Below are 25,884 nucleotides of genomic sequence, written 5' to 3'. Positions count from 1 at the left end.
AGCCCGTGTGCCCCCGAGCCCGCGCTCCACTACAGGAGAAGTCGCTGCAATGAGAACCCCACGTACCGCAACTAGAGAGTAGCCCCTGCTTCCCACAACGAGAGAAAAGCCTGAGCATCAGCGAAGACCAGGCACAGCCATAAATAAATAAATAAATAAAATTAATTTTTTTAAAAAAGTCTAAATAAAATAAAACTCCCTGTGTGGCTGGGGGGACTCCCACCCTCCCTCCTGTATGATCCAGCCACATCACCCTCCTTTCAGCTTTTTTTTTTTTGGCTGTGCCATGTAGCATGTGGGATCTTAGTTTCCTGACGAGGGATTGAACCTGTGCCCCCTGCAGTGGACGCACAGTCTTCACCACTAGGCTGCCGGGAAGTCCTCCTGTTAGCTTCTGGAAGCACTGTGCGCTCTGTCTTCCCTCAGGGCCTTCATACAGGCAGTTCTTACTACAAAACCACCCCATTGGCTCTTCCCATTCCTATACAATTCATTCTTGGTCACTTTTCACATCTCAGATCAAAACATCACTGCCTCTAGGACACCGCCCCTGACCATGCAGAAAAGGTCAGACTACTTGATAAATGCTCTTACAGAATCAATTGCCTGTCTACTTCAGTTTATCAACGTACACTCCTTTGGATTGTGTGAGCATTGGATTACCGTGCATCTTGCCTCCAGCCTATGGATTCATGGAGGCACAGACTGCAACCAGCCCTGGATCATTACTGTGTCTCCAATTCCTGGCCGAGACAGTGGGTGCTCAGGAAGTATCTGACAAGTGAATCAAGTCACTCAGGGATCCCGTGGGCAGCATCGAGTAGGACAGCAAGGCCTGATGCCCTGAGGAACAGCAATATATGAGGGGTGACTGCAGGGTGGGGCAGGGATCCGTGGCCCCAACAAAGCCACCATACGAACAGAATCACACCTCTGAAGCCTGAGGCTACCCCCCAGAGGTCAAGTTCAGAAGGCGAGAGTTGGCCTAGAAAGGAAGGGACAGAAGGGCAGGGGAGGAAGAGCCCAGGCAAGGAGCTTGCAGCAGGGCTGAACGGGACGGTCCCTAGGAGGCTGAAGATCCTCATTGTCCCAGAAGTGAAAGGGCTGTCTCTGGAGCTGGACACCAGCATTCCCACCACCACACTGGCCAGGCAGCACATGGTCGTGACCCAGTGGGTATAAGAACTGTGGGAAGGGTGCTGTGAGGGCCAAGAACTAACACAGGCTGGCCATGCCCATTCCTCAGCTACCAGACCTCCCTGCCTTCCTGGTGTATTGTCACGGCAAAGATGGCATAGAGGGTCAGCAGTGACCAGCCTGGGGCCCTCAGCCCGAGTTTCCACCGCTCAGGTGCTTCAAAACACGCCATTCCTGCTGGATGATCCTGTGAGTGAAAGGAGCTGGGAAGGGACAATGACATCAGAACCCAAAAGGACCGTGATGGGGAACCAAGATAGCTCAGGGGTCGGAGGGGACTACATACATGGACCAGCCACCGAGCATCAGCAGGGCAGGACAGGAGTCACCTACTAAAGTGGCAGGAAGACCCACCAATAACATGTCCGCTCTGTGGGGAGCACAGGGAGAGCCTAGGTTCTGAAGGCAGATGGAGTCCCAACTGCACTGCTGTGCTCTGACCTGCTGCCTTGTTCTTGGGGAACCCAGGGAGTTGCTCAAACGAAGAGCCGGGGTGGGGGCGGACCAAGAGTGAAGGAGCGGGCAGAGGTGGGGAAAGGGTGGAGTTGGCCCAGAACCCCTCAGCACATCGGGTCCTTCCGCTGTGGAGCATTCGCAGAAGCTTCCAAAAAGGGCTGGACACCCCCCACAAGGAACCATCGCACCAATGGACAATCAATGGTGCCCCCGGCTGAGGAGGCAGCACACAAATGCTCACCCGAGAGGGTGGCCCCTTAGGGCCCTGATGGGTGGTCAAGGGGGCACCCAAAGGAGACACACCCCTGTCCCTCCATCTCCCAGTACCTGCTCCTGGAGACTCAACCCTGTAAGGGAGGCGCTGGACTCTACGCTGGGGCTCCGCTCAGAAGCAGAGGAGAGGCGGGGCAGGATGGGGAGAAGGCCCAGAGAGGGGAGAAGGATCCGCCCAATGGACAGGCAAGATGGCCCAGTGGGGAGGCTGCAGGGCTCGGGCACCTCAAGGAGGGCAGGGAGGGTGCCCCTGAGCTTCCCCCAGGAACCCACATCTCCTCTGCTCCCGGGGGACCTTGTTCTGCGATGTGGAATCCACATTTCTCACACAGTGCCCAGTGCTCACTCACCAACCAGGCCACCTTACTCTTTCCTGCCCTTCTCTGAACCCTCTCTCTCAGCACCTCCTACAGCCATTCTTCAAATGTCACCGACCCTCAACACACTCAATCCCACCCAAACCCAAGCCCTTCATGCGAACCCCATTCGTTCTCTGTCCTGGATCCCCGAGCAGGGTGGAGGGCAGGGCACGCCACCCCGGCCCCTCCCCCAGCCCCTCCAGGCTAGCAGGCAGCCTCCCTCTGGCCAGACCAGGAAACCATGGCTGCCTCCCACATGGCCTGCCACGCCCTCCCGACCCTAACACGCCCGCCCCACCCGTTCCTGTCATCCTCCAGGAAGTGGTGGTCTTCATCGGAAATGCCATTCAGACCCCAGCACTGCCCCGAGCCCTCCCTGGTGCCCCCCCAGGAAGAGGCCCACACTGGCTGGATGTCAGACCGTGAGATGCCATGGTGCACTATCCGCAATCCTAGCACCTTTACCACACCTGTACCCCCCATCACTATGCCCCCGGCGCCACCACTGCCCCCTCACCACCACCACCGCCATCATTACGCCAACACCTCCCTGCCACTGTCCCCCATCGCCACATCCCGACCTACTATCATACATCTGCCTGTCACCCCACTACACGCCACCACAGCGGCCGTTACCATCAACCTCTCCACCATCAACATGAACACGCATGCCTGCCCCAGTACCACACGGCCACCATCATTCATCACCACTCTATGCCCACCACCACTGTGCCATCACCACACACTCAGCCTTGTAGCCAACACCTCTTCCCTGCTGCCACCACCTGATCACTAGCACCTTTTGCCACTATCGCCCCCATCACGGTCACCCCCTTCCCATCACTTACACCTACAGCGCACACCATCACCAAGCTCAATGTGAACCTCCACCCTCAGCGTTTCAATTGTCAACCCGTCACCCCAATCCCCAGCACAATGGTGAAGACAACTTCCCAACACAAGAATCAAAGCTCCTGGAGCTCAGACATGGTGACAGCTTCTCCGGGGCCATACCCCAAGGACTCTGTGCCACCCCAGTCCCTGCAGCCCTCTTGAGCCCCCGTCACCTCTGCCAGGAAGATGTACCGAAACTGCAGGTTACGTACCTGGCCACGGGCTCGCTGTCGAAGCTGGAGTCGAACTCAGTGAGGATACTGCAAACAGGAAATCTCACAATTAACCACCTGCACCCCACTCAGCACACCAGGAACAAACACAACCTTAGCACACACACACAGAACATGCACGAAAGCCAACCCCACAATGGGCCAGAAAGGTGGGGCCCTGGTGGCCTCCAGAGGCCAGATATCACACATACCAGGATTTCAGGCTAGAAAGCCACACATCCTTCTAAAGCACACATGGGACATTCTCTAGGAGAGACCACCCAGGTGGATCAGACAGTAAAGACTCCACCCTGCAATCCAGGAGACCTGGGTTCAATCCCTGGGTTGGGAAGACCCCTGAAGAAGGAAATGGCAACCCACTCCAGTATTCTTGCCTGGAGAACCCCCATGGACAGAGGAGCCTGGTGGGCTACAGTCCATGGGGTCGCAAAGAGTCGGACACGACTGAGTAACTAAACACTAACACGTTTGAGGCCACAAAACCAGTCTCGAGATCTGAAAAGATAGCTATCATACAAATTATCTTCTCCAACGACAATGGAATGAAGTTATAAATCAGTAACAAAAGACCCACGTCATAAAGTTAAAAACAAAATGCTAAAAACAAAAACTCTCATACCTTGAGAAAGCAACAGATTACAACAGAAGAGCTGTAGCTTAAATAAGAAATCATAGAAGATATTGAGAAATCTGTAAAACCAAATGAAAATAAAAACACCACTGGTCAAAACGGGTGACACACAGCTAAAGAATTCTTAGAAGGAAATTTATAGCTTTGATAGTGATATGGTAGGAAACCAAAGAAGACAGGAAAAACGTAATAGAACAGACTCCCAAAATAAGGAAGGAATTAATAAACATAAGTGCAAAAGTCAAAGAGAATAGTAGCCACAGAAAATAACGGAGAAGATGAACAGAACCAAAGCTGGTGGACCTCTGGCCAGACTAATGAAGAAAAGGAGAAAAGATGCAAGAAGACAAAAATACAGAATGAAAAAGGTAAGGTGGAGAAGCTCTATACAGTCAACAAAAACAAGACCAGGAGCTGACTGTGGCTCAGACCATGAACTCTTTATTGCCAAATTCAGACTGAAATTGAAGAAAGTAGGGAAAACCACTAGACCATTCAGGTATGACCTGAATCAAATCCCTTATAATTATACAGTGGAAGTGAGAAATAGATTTAAGGGCCTAGATCTGATAGATAGAGTGCCTGATGAACTATGGAATGAGGTTCGTGACATTGTACAGGAGACAGGGATCAAGACCATCCCCATGGAAAAGAGATGCAAAAAAGCAAAATGGCTGTCTGGGGAGGCCTTACAAATAGCTGTGAAAAGAAGAGAAGCAAAAAGCAAAGGAGAAAAGGAAAGATATAAGCATCTGAATGCAGAGTTCCAAAGAATAGCAAGAAGAGATAAGAAAGCCTTCCTCAGTGATCAATGCAAAGAAATAGAGGAAAACAACAGAATGGGAAAGACTAGAGATCTCTTCAAGAAAATTAGGGATATCAAGGGAACATTTCATGCAAAGATGGGCTCGATAAAGGACAGAAATGGTATGGACCTAACAGAAGCAGAAGATATTAAGAAGAGGTGGCGAGAATACACAGAAGAACTGTACAAAAAGATATTCACAACCCAGATAATCACGATGGTATGATCACTGACCTAGAGCCAGACATCCTGGAATGTGAAGTCAAGTGGGCCTTAGAAAGCGTCACTACGAACAAAGCTAGTGGAGGTGATGGAATTCCAGTTGAGCTATTTCAAATCCTGGAAGATGATGCTGTGAAAGTGCTGCACTCAATATGCCAGCAAATTTGGAAAACTCAGCAGTGGCCACAGGACTGGAAAAGGTCAGTTTTCATTCCAATCCCAAAGAAAGGCAATGCCAAAGAATGCTCAAACTACTGCACAATTGCACTCATCTCACACGCTAGTAAAGTAATGCTCAAAATTCTCCAAGCCAGGCTTCAGCAATACATGAACAATGCACTTCCTGATGTTCAAGCTGGTTTTAGAAAAGGCAGAGGAACCACAGACCAAATTGCCAACATCCGCTGGATCATGGAAAAAGCAAGAGAGTTCCAGAAAAACATCTATTTCTGCTTTATTGACTATGCCAAAGCCTTTGACTGTGTGGATCACAATAAACTGTGGGAAATTCTGAAAGAGATGGGAATACCAGACCACCTGACCTGCCTCTTGAGAAATTTGTATGCAGGTCAGGAAGCAACAGTTAGAACTGGACATGGAACAACAGACTGGTTCCTAATAGGAAAAGGAGTACGCCAAGGCTGTATATTGTCACCCTGCTTATTTAACTTATATGCAGAGTACATCATGAGAAACGCTGGGCTGGAAGAAACACAAGCTGGAATCAAGATTGCTGGGAGAAATATCAATCACCTCAGATATGCAGATGACACCACCCTTATGGCAGAAAGTGAAGAGGAACTCAAAAGCCTCTTGATGAAAGTGAAAGTGGAGAGTGAAAAAGTTGGCTTAAAGCTCAACATTCAGAAAACGAAGATCATAGCATCCGGTCCCATCACTTCATGGGAAATAGATGGGGAAACAGTGGAAACAGTGTCAGACTTTATTTTTCTGGGCTCCAAAATCACTGCGAATGGTGACTGCAGCCATGAAATTAAAAGACACTTACTCCTTGGAAGGAAAGTTATGACCAACCTAGATAGCATATTCAAAAGCAGAGACATTACTTTGCCAACTAAGGTTCGTCTAGTCAAGGCTATAGTTTTTCCCGTGGTCATGTATGGATCTGAGAGTTGGACTGTGAAGAAGGCTGAGCGCCAAAGAATTGATGCTTTTGAACTGTGGTGTTGGAGAAGACTCTTGAGAGACCCTTGGACTGCAAGGAGATCCAACCAGTCCATTCTAAAGGAGATCAGCCCTGGGATTTCTTTGGAAGGAATGATGTTAAAGCTGAAACTCCAGTACTTTGGCCACCTCATGCAAAGAGTGACTCATTGGAAAAGACTCTGATGCTGGGAGGGATTGGGGGCAAGAGGAGAAGGGGACGACAGAGGATGAGATGGCTGGATGGCATCACTGACTCGATGGACGTGAGTCTGAGTGAACTCTGGGAGTTGCTGATGGACAGGGAGGCCTGGCGTGCTGCGATTCATGGGGTCGCAAAGAGTTGGACACGACTGAGCGACTGAAATGAACTGAAATAGCAATAAGTACAACAGAGCTTTAAAAAAAGTAGTAACTGGAAGTTCCCTGGAGGTCCAGTGGCTAGGACTTGGCATTTCCACTGCTGTGGCCCGAGGTTCAATCCTTAGTAGAGGAACTAAGATCCTGCAAGCTGTGTGACGCAGCATCCCACCCCCCAAAAAAATAATATTAACTTTGAACTGAACAAACCATCTGCAAAAAAAGCATTTGGGAAACAAGTGAAGGCAACTGAAGACTAATATTAAAAGCTATTAAATAAACTGTGGTAATTGTGCTAAGTGTATTCCAGATATACGATCATATTTCTTTTTAAAGGACTCACTTGGGACTTCCCTGGTGGTCCAGCGGTTAAGAATCTGCCTGGCAATGCACAGGACATGGGTTTGATCCCTGGGCGGGGAACTAGGATCCCATATGCCGTGGTGGGCAACTAAGCCTGAGTACACACGACAACTACAGAGCCCACACACCCGACAGAAGATCATGCATGATGGAACTAAACCCAACGCTGCTGAATAAATAATTATTTAAAAAATAATCATAATAAAGGACTCACTTGTATGATAAAAAAAACTAACATTTAAGGAGACATTTTCATGTCTGGGATCGGTTTTAAAAGACCCAGGAAACAAAAGTAGTGGGAGGTAGGTGGAACATTAGCAGCAGAGTATTGCTAACCAGAGGGGCAAGCAATGGGTATATGGGGTTATTATTCTCTCTGCTTTTGTATGTATTTGAAAATTCTCAAAAAAAAAAAAGAATTGAGAAACAAACAGAAAAAGTCAAGAGAATTAGGCATAACTATATCCTCAATTTGAAGGACAAGTAAAGCTAAGGAAAAAATATTTTCAAAAAAATCAGTGTGCCGGCTTTGGCCAGCAATAACAGAGTAAAGCACACCAAGTTGGGATAAGGGGGGCAGGGGCGGAGTGGGAAGAGACTTCCATGGAGGTGGGCCTGGCATTTAAAGCCTCCTTTCTCCTAGGGGCACCAGCCTATTTCAGAAGGGCAATTCTCTAGGCAAGAAGACGGGTGTGGGTTGCCATTTCCTACTCTTAGGGATCTTCCTGGGATTGCACTCTCATCTCCTGCAGGGGCAGGTAGATTCTCCTTTTTCTTTTTTGTTTTTAAAACAAAACTATTTTATTGAGGTCTAACCTACTTACAGTTTAAATTCGTTTAATTATTAATTCAAATTTTATTTTAAATGCCTTTAAGATAATTTTATATTTTAGATCATAAATCAAGATTTTTCTCTGTTCCATATAAATTCTGTATCTAGCCGAAAGTTTCACATGTTTATTCATTCTATTCTGCCTTTCTTTTGGGTTTTTTTTTTTTTAGTTTGTTTAATTGGAAGCTAATCACTTTATAATATTGTGGTGGTTTTTTCCATACATTGACATAAATCAGTGGCAGGAAGATCCTTAACCACTGAGGTCCTGAACAGCAAGGAGAAACTCTGCAAGGAGCTCAGCTTCTACTCGTCTCAGTCTCTGCAATCAGGCCAAAATGACCTTAGACTGCTCGTGTCCCTGGCAAAAGCAGTTATCAGTCCTTCCTGGAGGAAGTCCTGAGCTCCAAATGGCTATAATTCATTCTGCAAATACAATGTTTGGCACACAACTGATGATTTCCAGGAACACGAGAACATTAGACAACAAGAAACAACAGAAACAACCGACAGGAGAAATATCCACAGGGGTCCAAACACTGCCGTTCTCAGACTCTGACCTTTGTTCAAGCAGATCAAAGGAAAAAAGATGCAGCAGTTTACAAGTACTGCAAACAAAAATGAAACAAATAAAAATTCTAGAACTAAAAAATCATGCAAAAATCAGTAATTTATTAGACAGCTCAATATAATCAATCAACTAGAAGACAAACCCAAACAAATATATATACACTAAAGCCTAGAGACACAAAAGATGGTAAATGTACATACAGAAGACAATAGGTGAAATATGGAAAACAGCTGTAGAAAAGGTCTTCAGTTCAGTTCAGTTCAGTCGCTCAGTTGTGTCCGACTCTTTGCGACCCCATGAATCGCAGCACGCCAGGCCTCCCTGTCCATCACCAACTCCCGGAGTTTACTGAGACTCACGTCCATCGAGTCAGTGATGCCATCCAGCCATCTCATCCTCTGTCGTCCCCTTCTCCTCCTGCCCCCAATCCCTCCCAGCATCAGAGTCTTTTCCAATGAGTCAGCTCTTTGCATGAGGTGGCCAAAGTACTGGAGTTTCAGCTCTAGCATCACTCCTTCCAAAAGAACACCCAGGACTGATCTCCTTTAGAATGGACGGTTGGATCTCCTTGCAGTCCAAGGGACTCAAAGAAAAGGTTTTACATATGTGTAATTAAAGTCCCAGAGGAAGAAATGTGAGAATGGAGTAGAAGCAATCTTTAAAAAGAGGTATGCATGCTATTAAAATTATTTTTCTCCTAGCAAAAATGATAAAACAAAAAAAGATAATGGCTGCAAATTTTCCAAAACTGGCGGAAAACAAACAAAAAAACCAAGCCAGATTTCAGAAATATCTTAAGCCCCAAGCAGCAAAAATTCAAAGAAAAACACACCTAGGTACATTACAGTAAAACGCAAAAACCAAACATGAAGAGAAAAAACTTGAAAATTAGAGAAAAGACATGCTACTGGCAAAGGAGCAATAATAAAACCATTATCTGATTTCTCAACAGAAACAACAGATGTTAGAAGACAATGGAATGAAAGCTGCAAAATGCTGAACTTTGCTGAAACTTTATACCTTCCAACCTATTAATCCATACCAGGAAAAAATCCTTTAAGAAGGAATGTAAAACAAAGACATTTTCAAACAAACAAAAGCCAAGAAAATTTGACACCAGTCTACCTGTATGAAAGGTAGAAGGAAGATGTCTCAGATGAAACTTGAACATGAAGGAAGAGAAAAATATACTGATAAAGGCAAAAAAGACAACTAAAATACTGTCTTTGGGAAATGCAAATCAAAACCACAATGACATATCCCCTCACACCAATCCAGACAGCTATCATCAAAAGAACACAAATAAAAAATGTTGGCAAGGATACGGAGAAAAGGGAACTCTTTGGCCCTATTGCTGGGAATGGGTGTACCCACTGTGGTAAACAGTATGGAGGTTTCTCACAAAATTAAAAATAGGGAATTCCCTGGCAGTCTAGAGGCTACGACTCTGGGCTCTAACTGCCAAGGGCTGGGCTTCTACGCCCGGTTGGGGAAATAAGATCTTGCATGCTACTCGACATAGTCAAAACAAAAGAACAAAAACCCTGAAAAGAGAACTAACATATGACCCAGCAGTTTCACTCCTGGGTATACATCAAAAAAAAAACAAAAAAAAAAAACACTAATTTAAAAAGATACATGCACCCCAGTGTTCACAGCAGCATTATTTACAATTGCTAAGGTATAGAAGCAACCAGTGTCCATCCACAGATGAATGGATGAAGATGTGGTGTGTGCATACATGTGTGTGTGCACACATACATGTACACAATGGAATACTATTCAGCCATAAAAGGATGAAATTTTGCCATTTACAGTACCATGGATGGACTTGGACAGCATTATGCTAAGTGAGATAAGTCAAATACTGTAGGATATCACTTATATGCGGAAATCTAAAAATACAACAAACTAGTGAATACAGCTAGGAAATGACACCCCACTCCAGTATTCTTGCCTGCAGAATCCCAGGGACAGAGGAGCCTAGTAGGCTGCTGTCTGTGGGGTCGCACAGAGTCGGATATGACTGAAGCGACTTAGCACCAGCAGCAGCAGTGAATACAGCAAAAGAGAAGCAGACTCACATATACAAAGAACAAAGTAGTAGTTACCAGTGGGGAGACGGGAGAGGGGCACCACACGGGTGGCAGTGTGGGAGTACAAACTATTGGATATAAAATAGGCTCAAGGTTGTATTGTACAACATGGGAAATATAGCCAATATTTTGTAATAACTATAATGGAAAGTAACCTTTAAAAATTGTATAAAATTTTTTTAGATAACCATGAAAAAAATTCTACATTTCTCTAAAGAAGACATACAGATAGCCAAAAAGCACATGAAAAGATGTTCAACATCATAAAGAAATGCAAATCAAAACTACAACAAGGTCTCGCCTCACACCAGTCAGAATGGGCATCGTTGAAAGGTCTAGCAACTTCCCTGGTGTTCCAGGAGTTGACTGCAGGCTTCCACGGGAGAGGGCACGGGTTCTGTCCCTGGGTAGGGAAGTTCCACGTGCCGTGTAGTACGGCCAAAAACAACATGGAATTAATAATGCGGGGGACTTTCTTGATGGTCTAGGGGTGAGGGCTCTGCACTTCCACTGTAGGGGCACAGGTTCAATCTGGTCAGCAAAGTAAGATCTCACACGCCCCATGGCCAAAAAAATAGTCTACCAACAATAAATGTTGGAGAGGGTGTGGCGAAAAGGGAACCCTCCTACACTGTTGATGGGAATGTAAATTGGGACAATCACTATGGAGAACAGTATGGAGGTTCCTTAGAAAAATAAAAACAGAACTACTCTATGATCCAGCAATCCCACTCCTTGGTATATATCTGGAAGAAACCACAATTCGAAAAAATACATGGACCCCAATGCTCACTGCACGACTATTTATAATATCAAGACATGGAAACAACCTGAACGAACTTATATACAAAACAGACTCACAGATTTCAAAAACAAACTTATGGTTACCAAAGGGGAAATCAGGGTGGGAAGAACAAATCGGGAGCTTGAAATTAACATATACACATTACTACATATAAAATAGATAACCAACAAGGACCTACTGTTCAGCACACGCAACTCTACTCAATATTCTGTAATACCCTATATGGGTAAAGAATCTGAAAAAGAAGGTATATATGTATATGTATAACTGAATCACTTTGCTGAATATCTGCAACTAACACAACATTGTAAATCAACTATAATCTAAATAAATTTAAAAAAGAAAGGGAATAAAATACTGTCTTTGGGGTTTATAGTATTACAAGAGATAAAGGGAGTATCAGACATAATAAAATGAGCAATTCATCAGAAAGTAGAAACAATCCTAGATACGTATGCACCTAATAACAAAGTATTAGACCTCATGAAGCGGAATACTGATAGAACTAAAAGAATAAACATATCTGTAATCTCTTGGTAATCAACAACACAAGAATAACAAAAACCAATAAGGATAAAAAAGATCTAAACACTATTATCAACAACTTGACCTAACTGACACTTATCAAGAGTACACTTAACAACTGCAGGGAGAAGGCAATGGCACCCTACTCCAGTACTCTTGCCTGGAGAATCCCATGGATGGAGGAGCCTGGTAGGCTGCAGTCCATGGGATCGCTAAGAGTCGGACACGACTGAGCAACTTCACTTTCACTTTTCACTTTCATGCATTGGAGAAGGAAATGGCAACCCACTCCAGTGTTCTTGCCTGGAGAATCCCAGGGACGAGGGAGCCTTGTGGGCTTCCGTCTATGGGGTCGCACAGAGTCGGACACGACTGAAGCGACTTAGCAGTAGCAGTAGCAGTAACAACTGCAGAATATATCTGAAACACTCACCAAGGTACAGGATATTCTAAGCCATAAACTGAGTCTCAATAAATTTCAAAAGACTGAAATCTTTTTAAAAAAGTTTTCATTTATATGTCCACGTCAGGTCCTGGTTGTAGCACACAGGCTTAGTCACCCCACAACGTGGGGGATCTTAGTTCCCCAAGCAGGGATCAAGGCCGCACCCCCTGTATTGGAAGGCGGATTCTTAACCACTGGACCACCAGGGAAGTCCCAAAAAACCAAAATCTTAAAAGAAAACAACACAATGAGATATTACTATCCAGCCACCAAAACCACAGACATTGAACCTTTCTAGGAATCAGCAATAATCTGTATCTTATTGCCTGGTGCCCTGGTGGCTCAGTGGTAAAGAATCCTCCTGCCAATGCAGGAGATGTAGGTTCGATCCCTGGGTTGAGATCTCCTGGAGAAGGAAATGGAAACCTATTCCAGTAGTCTTGCCTGGAGAATCCCACGGACAGAGGAGCCTGATAGGCTACTATCCATGGAGTCGCAAAGAGACAGACATGACTTAGCAACTAAACAGTATCTTAACTAAAGTGTTAAATATGAGAAGTATACATTTATTAAAACTTGATTCAAATGAAGCATTTATGTACTTACACCTCAATTTTTAAAGAAACATTTACAATACCAAGTTTGGAGAGGGTGTGGAGCAAATCTGACGCTCTCATCTGGCTGGTGGGAGTGTAAATGGTAACAAGTGGTGGATGTATCTGTCAAAACTGGACACATGCCTCCAGTGCCTCAGGATTTCTACTCCTAGATATTTTCCCACAAGGAAGATATTCCTTTTAAAAGGCACCAGAGATTTATAAAAGAGGGTTCTTAGCATCACTATCAAAACAGCAGAAGCCAGGAACTCCCGGCGGTTAGGACTCCGTGCTTTCACCACCAAGGGCTTGGGTTCAATCCCTGGTTGGGAACTATGATTCCACAAGCCACACTGAGCTGCCAAACAGAAGAAGAAAAAATGAATAACCGAAAGAAAACCTACATACATGGACAGATATGCTATGCTGATGGACTGGAAAACTCATTGAAAAGTCAATTCTACAAAAACAGTATAAATCAATGCAATCTAAGCTGGTTTTCTTGAGAAGCTGATTCTAAAATTTACATGGAAATACAAAAGACTAAAAATAACTAAGACAATATTGAAGACTATCAAAGCATAATATAGACACAGAAATTATAAGTCTGCTTTAGCCCAAGGACAGTCAACATAATGTAATAGGGAGCCTAGAGACATCTACACATGTGGATACTCAATCTGTAGCAAACCTGTCATTGTAGAGTGAGAGAACTATCATTTTCTGAGACACTATAGTATACATGTTGCTTGGACAATCAGAGAAAGTATCTTTATAAAATTCACCGAGAAATTCTTCACTGAAAATTTCGTGATGTGTCAGTTCTGAAAATTTCACAATAATAACTTTGTGTTTATAATATACACAGGTTGGAACAAAATCAAAGCAAAATGTGAATGGTAACAACAGTCCTAAGTCACATAATAAACCCTTGGTCAATTTTAAGCTCCAACAACTTCACATAGTGATTGTATCATTTTCTAAAAACGTATTGATACGTCTCTAGTCAATAATGTATTAACAAATGAAACGATCTCTACTGACTTATACAACTACTACTATGCGTACTTAAAACATACAGGGGCTTCTGTGGTGGCTCAGTGGCAAAGAATTTACCTGCCAAATCAAAACAGACACAGGTTTGATCCCTGGTCTAGGAAGATCCCACATGCCAAGGAGCAACTAAGCTGGTGTGCCCCAACTGCTCAGGCCATGCTCTAGAGCCCAGGAGCCACAATTACGAAGCCCATGTGCAGCAGCTGCTGCAGCCCACACGCCTAGAGCCTGTGCTCTGCAGTGAGAAGCCACCACAACGAGAAGCCCTCGCGCTACAACTGGAGAATAGCCCCCACTTGCCACTGCAACTAGAGAAGAAGTCCACACAGCAGGGAAGATCCAGCACAGCCAAAAAATAAATGAATAAATAAAAATCATTTTAAAAGTAACAGAAATGCATATATATGTGCACCAAAAGATATGTACAAAGATGCTCAGAGCTGCATTATTTGCAATACCCCTCCCCAAAAAAGAAACAATCCAGATATCCACCAACATTACAATGAATCAACTGTGGTCTAAAAACCTAACATACACCAATGGAAAGGAACAAACAACACAGTATGGATGAAACTCACATGGTGAAAGAAACCAGATAAGAAACAGAGGTATGATGTCACGTGTATGTCTATGAGTGTTGAGTAACAGAGCAGTTAAACGTTACGCTTGGGGATAACAGAGGGCATACTGATTGGGAAGTAACCCGAGGGGGTTTCCAAGATTCCATGATGTGTTAATTCTTGCCCCAGACAGGTGGTGGCTTCGTGGAGTTAAATGTGTTTAAATTTCAATAATTTACTGAGCTGTATGCTTTATATTTGTGTACTTTTATGAATGTATGATATATACTGCCTCCAACCCCAATAAAAACTCTACTATAGGGACTTCTGGAGAAGGCAATGGCACCCGACTCCAGTACTCTTGCTTGGAAAATCCCATGGACGGAGGAGCCTGTTAGGCTGCAATCCATGGGGTCACTAAGAGTCGGACACAACTGAGCGACTTCACTTTCACTTTTCACTTTCATGCATTGGAGAAGGAAATGGCAACCCACTCCAGTGTTATTGCCTGGAGAATCCCAGGGACGGGGGAGCCCGGTGGGCTGCCGTCTATGGGGTCGCACAGAGTCAGACACGACTGAAGTGACATAGCGTAGCATAGCATAGGTACTTCCCTGGTGGTCCAGTAGCTAAGACTCCATGCTCCTAACGCAGGAAGCCTGGGTTTGATCCCTGCTCAGGGAACCATATCCCACATGCCACAACTAAGAGTTTGCATGCCGCATAAAAAAATCCCTCATGGTGCAACTAAGACCCAGCCAACCAAGACCTGATGCAGACAAATAAATAAAATTAAAATAAACATAAAAAAAAAACTAAGCTGTAGAACTTAGAGATGCATGTTTGGGTATTATAACTCTAAAGAAAAGCAAGGCTATATATAACAGAACCAACAGTATCTTAGAGGGATGAGAGACAGTGATTGAGAGTGAGCTCAAGGGGACATCTGCTGTCTTGACCTGAATAGTGGTTATATAGATATTTGCTTTATGATAAATCACTGAGCTGTACATTTATTTTAATGCACTTTTCTGCATGTGAATTTTATGTTACAACAGAATAAAAAACAACCTCAAGGAATGAGTTTAATAGCAGATTAAACATATATGAAGAATTAAATTAACTAAAAGGTTAGAAGACATAATCTGGAATGCAACACAGAGACAAAAATATGGAAGAGACAGACTAGGAAATGTGGACACTTGAGCAGAAGATGCAGCATGTCTAAATGAGTTCCAGAAGGAAAGGAGAAGGAAGGCTAATATTGAAGAGTAGCAGAGAATTTTCTAGAACTAATGAAAGACACTAAACCACAGATTTAAGAAGCTCACCAAATCCACAATAGCATAAATAAAAAGAAATCTAGGGACTTCTCTAGCAGTCCAGTGGTTAAGACTTCGCCTTCCAATGCAGAGGGAGCAGGTTAGATCCCTGGTTGGGAAGGCAAGATCTCACAAAAAAAAAAAACATAAAATAAAAGCAATAATATTGTAACAAATTCAATAAAGATTTTTAAAAAATGGTCTCCATCAAAAAAAAAAAATCTTATAAAAATAAATCTATACTTCAATATATCATGGTGTAACTGAAGAATACCAAAGTCAAGAAAAAAAATAATCTTACAAATCTGTCAAAGGGGAAGAAAAAAGAGTTTTTTTAAATGCTGGACAACTGACTATTGAACTGGTATCTCTACAGAGATAAAGGAAGCCAGAGAAAATAACCATCAACTTAAATCCAGCTCAGAGAAAATATTAAGAATGAGATGAATGTAATTTACCATATTAACAGAATAAAAATAGAAAAATCATCTAATTAGCTCTAAAGATGCAAGAAAATACTTAACTAAATGCAAACTTACTTCATGATTAAAAGTCCAAGGAAACTAGGAACAGAAAGGAACTTCCTCCACCTGATAAAGGGCAGGTATGGAAAGCCACAGAGAAGGCAATGGCACCCCACTCCAGTACTCTTGCCTGGAAAATCCCATGGACGGAGGAGCCTGGTAGGCTGCAGTCCATGGGGTCACTAGGAGTCGGACACAACTAAGCGACTTCACTTTCACTTTTCACTTTCATGCATTGGAGAAGGAAATGGCAACCCACTCCAGTGTTATTGCCTGGAGAATCCCAGGGACGGGGGAGCCTGATGGGCTGCGGTCTATGGGGTCACACAGAGTTGGACACGACTGAAGTGACTTAGCAGTAGCATGGAAAGCCACAGCTAATGTACCTAATAGTGAATGCTTTCTCCCTGAAATGAAGAACAAGACAATGATGTATCTTATTACTTTTTTTTGTTGTTCTCACTTTTTTCATCATTGTACTGGAGATTCTGACCAGTGTGATAAGGCAAGAAAAAAACAATGAAAGCATACAAATTGAAAAAGAAGTAAACAGTAGAAGAAAAAATGGAATTAAAAAAAAAAAGGCAATACAGTAAGTGAGAAAGAAAGAAATTTAGAACAGAGGAGACAAATATAAAGCACAAAATAAGACAGCAAATATTGAATACAATCCCAGAAATCCAATAATTACCTTAAGCTTTAATGGAATAAATCTTCCTATTTTTTAAAGCTATCAGAATAGATTTTGCAGTCCTCTTCCCTGGAGGTGCGGTGGATAAGAATTCACCTGCCAATGCAGGGGACACAGGTTCAATCCCTGGTCTGGGAAGATCCCCCATGCCTCAGAGCAGCTAAGCCCGTGGACCACAACTATTGGGTCTTGGCTCTAGAGCCCAGGAATCCCAACTAATGAAGCCCCCATGCCCTGGAGCCCATGCTCTGCAACAAGAGAAGCCACCAGACTGGGAAGCCCTCACACTGCAACTAGAGACTAGCCCCCACTGCTGCTGCTGCTGCTAAGTCACTTCAGTCGTGTCCGACTCTGTGCGACCCCAGAGACAGCCCACCAGGCTCCCCCATCCCTGGGATTCTCCAGGCAGGAACACTGGAGTGGGTTGCCATTTCCCTCTCCAATGCATGAAAGTGAAAAGTGAAAGTGAAGTCGCTTAGTTGTGTCCGACTCCTAGTGACCCCATGGACTGCAGCCTACCAGGCTCCTTTGTCCATGGGACAGCTAAAAAAAAAAAGGCCTGTGCACTGCAATGAAAACCCAGCACAGCCAAAAATAAATAAAAATTTAGAATAAAAAGTAAGGGGGTTCATTTTGCCCACAGACTATAAACTTTGCAACACACAGAAACGAAAGAACACAACAGACTGAGTGGTTGCCTATGGAACGAAGGGAATGCAATGGTCATGGATGATTAAAATAAGATGTGTAAGATGGTGGGGGTTTGGACTTGCCCAAAACCAACGATGATCCCTTGCCATGAGCTGAGGCGTGTGACCACCTCAACTCTCTGGGGCCAAACACAAGAAACACAGAATGGCAAAGGAAGACACACATGGAAGCCCCTTGGTTCCTGCCTACAAAACATTCAAACCCCAGATGCAATGTAAATCCATGGGCCATGGCAAGAGAACACAAGTATGGCCCACAGTGGGATACACACAGACCTGCACAAATCACACACAACTCCCACCAGGTGCGTGCAAACACTGCGGGATACACTCGTGCCAAGGGGACCAGCCTGAGGACATGCTGGTACACACCAGGGGTAAGCCACAGGGCTGGCTGAGGCCACCAACCCCTGAGAAACCTGCTCAGCACTCGAGGCTGGGGGAGAGGCGCAAGGGCTCACGGGAACAGAAGGTCCGGGGGAGTCCAGCGAGTGCTCCACCATCAGCTCGAGAGGACTGACAGGCTGGATGGACAGGCTCAGGCTGCCCACCTCGTGACCTCAGGTGCACTCACCTGGCCTCCGGAGCATGGCAATCTTCCTCAATCCACATAACCTGCTTCAGCACATCCGAGCAACAGTACTGGTCGTTACAGTTGCCGCAGCAGAAATCAGGACAGACCCAAGGGTCGACCTTGCGCCCGTGAGAAATCATACACAGCTCACTCTGGGCTGGAACACATAAAAATACTGTTCACCCATGGCCACAGGGTCAGCCTTCAGCCCTGTCCAGCCCACACCGCCCCTTCCCCAGCAAGGCCAGTAGGCCTGAGCCAGCCGGGCCATCTCCGCAGCATCCTCTGGCCACTGCCCCAACCAACCTCGCCCTCTCCCGTGGGCCACAGCAGAGGCACCCACCTGGGCCCCCTCCCTCTCCCATCAGTCCATTTGCCCTCCAGATGGGATGGTGAACTTTCTACATGTGGGTCTGACTCGGCCACTCCTCAGCCTCAAGCCAGGGGATCAAGCCCAGGCTCCACAAAGCAGCATCCAGACTACAAAGGACCTTGAAAGTCACCCCATCCTCCACCTTCAAATCAACTTACCACCCATCGAGGTCTTCCTCTAGGCCCCCTTCTATGGGAGCCACCCAAGTCCAGCAGTCACACTCCCAAAAAGCAGTCCCCCCTGTAGCTGGGGACTAGACTGACACGTTCTTTTTTTCTTCTTCTTTTTGGCCATGCCACATGGCATGTGGGATCTTACTTCCTCGACCAGAGTTCGAACCCATGACCCCTGCACTGGAAGCACAGAGTGGACTGAGCTGTTCTTAATCCTCACGTCCTGTCCCCACCGCTCAGCCATGGCAGCCTCGGCCCCGGCTGGACACTCCGACTCCAGGGGCCAGCCCTCATAGACCATAGCCTTACAGCAGGCTGTCTCCTGACCAGTTCACCATCGGCCACAGTCACTCCCACCACAGAAGTGTCCAGGTCGTGTCCCAGCACTCCTGCTGGGCCTGCAGCAGGCAGCTAGGAAATGTCCGTGCCCTCAGTAGCCAGGCACCATGTGGAGCCTCAGAACCATCACACGGCTCTTAGCCAGGGCTGGGATTTAAGTACACCTGGCTGACAGGTGTGGAAATAGACCACAGTTTGCCAACTTCCAGGAAGCTGCTACAGCCAAATGTTTCCAGCATCCTTGGGCTACATCAGCACAGATCTGGTGTCCACCAGCAGGAGAGAACGGTCCTGGATGCCACCCTGACAGACCCTAAATGGAACACCCAGTCCAGCAAGGCCCAGACAACTACAGTAGACTGGGGATGGTCCTGACGATAAACCCTGAGGTAGAAAGTCCTGGCACAGCAGTGGGACTCTAAGAACCCTGTCTGACCTCACCCCCAGGGCAGCGGGCAGCATCTGGAGACCCAGCCTGGTCAGTATATTTGTCACTCCCAAACATTCCTCTTTGGGCTAAGGATGATTTTCAGCAGTTTATTTTTAAGCAATTGCAAACAAAGGAGAAGCTCTGAAAACTGAGTAGGAGTTACCCTTTTGTAATAGATATTTGCAAGTATTAAGGAAATCTCCATTTGTGGCTCAGTGGTAAAGAATCCACTTGCAATTGCAGGGAAGATCCTCTGGAGAAGGGAATGGCAACCCACTCCAGTATTCTGGCCTGGGAAATCCCATGGACAGAGGAACCTGGCAGGCTACAGTTCATGGGGGTCACAAAAGAAACTAAGAAACAACTTCACTGCCTTACTAGGAAGAGGGTAAGGACCATATCTCTAGAAACCTATCAAGGCTGCAGGCACAGATTTCAATCTGTGTAACAATTTTACCCCTTCTTTACTGGGTTTTTCCTTGTGACTCCCAATATCGTGACTCTTTCACCTTTAGTTCAAGACAGCATTCAAGGTGAGGGCTTCCACCATTTAGACAAGTTACTGTTTCCTTGGGTCTCCCATGCATACCGGAGGTATAGTGGTAATGTTAGTCACTCAGTCATGTCCGACTCTTTGTGACCCATGGACTGTAGCCTGCCAGGCTCCTTCCTCCGTCCATTGGATTCACCAGGCAAGAATACGGAGTGGATTACCATTCCCTTCTCCAGAGAATCTTCCCGACCCAGGGATCGAACCTGGGTCTCCTGCATTGCAGGCAGATTCTTTACCGTTTGAGCTACAGGAAAGACCTAGTCCACCATTTTACCAAGTTACTCAGTTTCTTTGGATCGCTCATGCATTCCAGAGGCATACCTGGAATGTTGTTAAACTTTTGTTTTGCTCCTGTTCATTTGTCTCTGCTGCTGCTAAGTCGCTTCAGTCGTGTCCGACTCTGTGTGACCCCATAGACGGCAGCTCACCAGGCTCCCCCGTCCCTGGGATTCTCCAGGTAAGAACACTGGAGTGGGTTTCCATTTCCTTCTCCAATGCATGGAAGTGAAAAGTGAAAGTGAAGTCGCTCAGTCGTGTCCGATTCTTAGCGACCCCATGGACTGCAGCCTATCAGGCTCCTCCATCCGTGGGATTTTCCAGGCAAGAGTACTGGAGTGGGGTGCCATTGCCTTCATTTGTCTCACGTCAATGTAATTAGTAAACCAGCCAAAGAACCTTACAGGGCAAGAAGAGGAAATCTTTCCATCCCAATAGTATCAAGCACCCTGGGGCCACTGGTGGAGCAAAGTCCAAAGACAGAGGCATTGACTGACCTCCTTGAGAAGGGTCAACTAGGTGGTAGGTGGTGCTCTAGGCAAAGCTGCAGGGCAGAGGGTAGGCCCACCAACAGGGCCAACCCAGCCAGCCGTCCACCTGGCCGCAGGTAAGGCCAGCACAGCCCATCCTACTGGGTAGCTCAGGTGACCTACCTCCTTTTACAGACTTTCCAGCCACAGCCCAGCCCAAGCTTCTAAGCTGGGCCTGAAACACAGACAGGTTAAGTGTTTGAGCCAAAAGTCCATGACACAAATGTTCTTCTGAACCCCAGACACTCTGAACCAGTCTCCAGTCCTCACTGGAACTTCCCACCCCAAGCCCTCCAGATTCCTCCCAGTCCCCAGGAATAAAGTCCTTCCCTTGGAGAAAAACACCCACCCCAGAAGGATCTTCAGCTTCCTAGGGAGATGGGTGGGGCAGGGGCAGGGCACTCTTCTACTTCCCTACCTTTAAAAGTTCCCCAGCCAGGCCTCCACCGTCTGGGATTCATCAGTCTACAATCAACCTACAACAGTTAAGTGTCTCAACCAACCTTGGGGACCAGCCTGAGTGGTCTCCAGGAAGGCCAGAGCAATGGAGGCAGAAGGTGGAGGCTCCCAGCCAATAAACTGAGGCCAGGGAAGGGGCCTGCAGCGGCCAGGCCTCCCTGCAGCCACCACCCCTCGCTAAGGCCAGGCAGGAAATCCCACCCCAGCCTCTGAGAAGGCAAGCCCTTGGGACCCTAGAGGACAGACCTCCCCCGCAACCACCACCACCACGCCAGGGCAGAACAATGACGGCAGATGCCCGGGGTCTGGGCAGTGTCAGTGCAGACAGGAGAGAGGCTGGGGTGGAGGACAGACTAGTCGTGGGGTCCGCACACTGCCTCGGGGTTATGAAGCTCGGTTGGGGTCCCTGGGGGAACGGTGCCGCCTGGGCTTGCAACCAGGGACGGCGCGGACATGGCCGCCTCCCCTGCCTGCCCGGGACGAACTCCCCGGCACCCGCCAAGACTCACCTCCCTCAGGCGCCGGAAGCAACAACAGCAAGAGCACCAGGATGCGGGGCGCGGGGGCCGGCGCGGCCATGGCTGGGAGCGGAGGGGGACAGGCGGACGGACCGGCAGACGGTCCCGCTGTGGCCGCAAACCTCAGCGACCCGCGCGGCCGCAGGCTTCCTCGCCCCGCCCCGGCCGTTCCGGGAACCCCGCCCGGGGCGAGAGGAGGGACGGGAGGAGGGGAAGCGGACGCGCCTCCCAGCCTCGGGGCCTGGGACGCGTCCGGTGTCGGCCCCTCGGGACAGGCTCCCGGACGCAGGAGACCACCCAAGTTGCCTTCGACTCTGGCCCTTGCGCGCCCCGACCCCGGGCCCCCGCCCTCGGGTCCGCAGAGGGGTCTTCGCGGGAATCAGCTTCCTAACACTTGAGCGCCCGTTGGGTGTTGCGGGCTAAGCCCGGACGGAGCCCTTCCCCGCCCCTGCGGTTCCCCACCTGCCCGGACATCCTCGGTCCTCGGGAGCTACCTGAGGACGGAGTGGGACCGCGACAGCGCCCAGAGACAACAGACACAGGTTCCCTTCTGAAAGCCTAATTCGGAGGCTTCCGGGAGACCCCATCTCTGAGGATACTCCATCGCCCTGCCTCCTAGGGTGACACCCCTATCCCGGAGGTCTCCTTACCCTGCCGACAGGCAGGATCACCCCCTGCCTCAGGGCAAGCCTGGCTCGACTGGCTCAGCCTGAGGGAAAGGAACTAGCTGCTTCCAGACACACTGTAAGCCACCACCTGCCTCAGGTTTGGGCCAGCTGGCCCAAATCCTTGCCGGCTGCCGGAGCACTGGGCTCTCACAGGGCACCCTGAGCTGGGGTCCAGGCTGACTGCCCCCTCACTGTGGGTTAGGATGGAAAGGAACAGGACCCAATGGGGACTTCTCAGGACAGACCTCTTCCCCATGTCCTCTGCTGCGTCACTCTTCTCAGAAGTACCTAGATAATACTATCTGATCCACATTTCCTGAGTTGTTTTACAGTTGCTAAAACTACCACCAAATGGGAGAAAGTAACCACTTGATGATCAGGCCCAGGTAGCCCCAGGATGGTTAACACCTGTGAGGCCACCCTGTTACCTCACCATCCATCAATCCGAACTGCACATGTGCTGATCACATATCCTGCGATTCTGTCCTTCACCTGGCCTTTGAAAACACTTTGCTGAGGGGCTTCCCTGGTGGCTTGGCAGTAAAGAAGCCACCCGTGATGCAGGAGACACCAGTCTGATCCCGGATCTGGGAAGATCTCACATGCTGCGGAGCAACTAAGCCCGTGCTCTACAACTACTGAGCCTGTGCTCTAGAGCCCATGCTCCACAAGACTGAAAAGTGACAAGTGTTAGTCGCTCAGTCGTGTCCGACTGGTTTGCGACCCTGTCAGGCTCCTCTGTCCATAGAATTCTCCAGGCAAGAACACTGGAGTGGGTTGTCACGCCCTCCTCCAGGGGACCTTCCCAACGCACAGATCCGTTCTGGGTCCATCTGCATTGCAGGCAGATTCTTTCCAGTCTGAGCCACCAGGGAAGCCCACTCCACAACAATGAGAGCTAGAACTAGAGAGCAGCCCCTTCTCTCCACAATGAAAGAAAAGCCCGCACAGCAACAAAGACCCAGAACAGCCAAAAAAAAAAAAAACCACTAATTTGTGGACCTAGCTTGACCATGTGAAAGTGCTGTGCAAGTGTTAGTCACTTAGTCATGTCTGACTCTGTGACCCTATGGACTGTAGCCCGTCAGGCTCCTCTGTCCATGGGATTTCCCAGGCTAGGATACTGTAGTAGGTTGCCATTTTATTCTCTAGGGGGATCTTCCCAACCCAGGGATCGAACCCAGGTCTCCTGCATTGGCAGGTGGATTCTTTACCACTGAGCCACCTGGGAAGCCCACAGCTCTTAAGACAAAGTCCTGATTTCGGTTCCTGCACTGACTGGGGCTCCATGTGCCTCCTTGCTCTGTGCATCCACCACACACATTCCCCCACCCTCCCTGGCTCCCAACTTAAACAGCTCCTCCTTTAAGGCACATTCCCCCACCCTCCCTGGCTCCCAACTTAAACAGCTCCTACTCTAAGACGACTCTGGAGATGCCAAGTCTGGGTTAGGACTCCCCTAGGTGTTCCCACAGCCCTTGTGACCCCCAGCCCAGCACCACACCTTGGGTTATGTGGGTGTCTTCTGCTACTTTGGGGGCTAAGTGAGGCTGGGACTATGTCTTGTTATCCAGCACAGGGCCGTGCCCACAGAGGGTGCTTGATAACAACTGGAAAAGGAAATAAAAGATCTCCTTTAGCCCATGGACCACTTTCCCCTGAGCACCAGCCCGGAAATCACTCCCCCCAGGGGATGGGCTGACAGCACCCTCAGTCCTCTCTGTGGTTTGCACTGACCCCACCCTCACTGCCCCAGCACTCACCAGGTTGGGGCATCTACCTCTACCAGTGAGCCTGTCTTCTCCTCGTGCCTCTGCATCCCTCCTCTACCCTACCCTGTCCTGGGGCTGCCTCTCTATCTCCCTTCCTCTAGAGTCAACAGAAGGCAGCGGCAGGAGTTCACAAGGTGGGAGGAGAGTACACGGGTGGGGCTCTTCCTTCCCTAATCCTTGCTGAAAGCTCCTGGGTGCAATCTGACACCCCTCCACCCCACTCCCTCAGCTACAGCTCCCGCCTCCTTCCATTCAGAGCCACAATCTGAGAAACTGAGATTTTATCTTGAGAGCCCCAGGGAGGGATTGATTGAAGAGACCCCTCTGTAACGCAGCTCATAGCAACTGAATAGGAGATCAGGGGCCAGTGGGAAAGGGGGGTTCCCACCAGGTTCCAGTAACCCTTCCCCTCCTGAGCCTTGGCCCTGCAGGCTGTGGACAAGAAACATTACCCAACTCTCCTGTGAAGAACGTTGCCCACTATCTCAGTTCTCTTTCCTTCTTCCCTGGTGGCTCAGGTGGTAAAGAATCTGCCTGTAATGCAGGAGACCAGGGTTTGATCCCTGGATTGGGAAGATCCCCTGGAGAAAGGAATGGCAACCCACTCCAGTATTCTTGTCTGGAGAATCCCATGGACAAGGTGGGGCTAAGGTCCTTGGGGTCACAAAGAATCGGATGCAACTGAGCAACTAACACTTTCACTTTCATCCCAGTTCTGCAAGAATCTAGCCATTAGCTACTGCAGCAGACCATGGGCGGTGCACCTGAGGACAATTCGAGATGAAAAAATCAAGAAGCCTTCTGTGCTCTGGATACTGACTCTGCAGAGTGAAGATGCATATCAAAGGAATAATTCCAACGAACCCAGTCCTTGCATCTTCCCTTACATAGAAAAACCAGGGCTGGAATCATTCATTTGAGGTGTCGGTTCTTTGTGATAGTAATCTACATGTTTTTGTTTTTGCTAGCAAAATATGCCTGTATATCCTGGGTCCTCCCTTACCTCTTCAGAGCAACTCCTCAGCGCTTTCTGAGATGCTGTCTTCTGGGCTTTTGTCTTCATTAAGGTCCCCAAATAAAATTTAACTCACAACTTTCAGGTTGCGCATTTTTCTTCAGTCCACACAGCCTAGGGATGAAAAAGGCTCCCAATGATGCTAGCCCTGAGTGCTGTCACCCAGATCCACCCACAGCTCTGTAAAGGGCCCTTTTAGCGAGCTCTCTTCTAATGTGCATTGTTACGAATGACTATTTCCTGAGATCTTCCCTGGTGGTCCCGTGGCTGGGATCCCATGCTCACAATGCAGGGGGCTTGGGTTCAATCCCTGGTCAGGGAACTAGATCCCACGTGCTGCAACTCAGACCCAGCACAGCCAAATAAATAATTCTTTTTAATAAAAGGAACTCCCCTGGTGGTCCAGTGGCTAAGAATCTGCCTGCCAATGCAGGGTACATGGATTGAATCCCTGGTCTGGGAAGCTTGCACATGCAGCGGGGCAGCCAAGCCTGTGTGCTGCAACTGCTGAAGC

The 25,884-nt window shown here is 47.6% G+C and overlaps 1 protein-coding gene and 1 long non-coding RNA gene across 13 annotated transcripts in view; one reads left to right on the top strand and one right to left on the bottom strand.

Annotated features, from left to right (window-relative positions):
- Positions 1-25,884, bottom strand: part of SHISA5 (shisa family member 5) — a 34,413-nt gene that overhangs the window by 4,094 nt on the left and 4,435 nt on the right. For 2 of the 11 annotated variants that reach the window (XM_055557862.1, XM_055557857.1), the window contains exons 4-6: positions 25,359-25,484; positions 18,265-18,421; positions 3,392-3,439 (exon numbers count right to left, since the gene is read on the bottom strand). In XM_055557862.1, coding sequence (XP_055413837.1) covers positions 3,392-3,439; positions 18,265-18,280 — 64 coding nt within the window. In that variant the 5' untranslated portion in view covers positions 18,281-18,421; positions 25,359-25,484. The other 9 variants (XM_055557856.1, XM_055557858.1, XM_055557861.1 and 6 more) reach the window with 9 other exon arrangements.
- LOC129635155 (uncharacterized) lies at positions 24,017-25,441 on the top strand. 2 transcript variants are annotated; one of them, XR_008706124.1, is made up of 3 exons: positions 24,017-24,349; positions 24,874-24,995; positions 25,069-25,441. It is a non-coding gene; the product is annotated as an uncharacterized LOC129635155 (long non-coding RNA). The 2 variants fall into 2 exon arrangements; XR_008706125.1 differs by having other exon boundaries at positions 24,017-24,489.

This window comes from Bubalus kerabau, chromosome 20 (assembly GCF_029407905.1).
Source record: "Bubalus kerabau isolate K-KA32 ecotype Philippines breed swamp buffalo chromosome 20, PCC_UOA_SB_1v2, whole genome shotgun sequence".
NCBI lineage: Eukaryota > Metazoa > Chordata > Mammalia > Artiodactyla > Bovidae > Bubalus > Bubalus kerabau.
The sequence above is the reverse complement of the archived record's forward strand: the minus strand, read 5'-3'. Positions and strand labels throughout refer to the sequence as shown.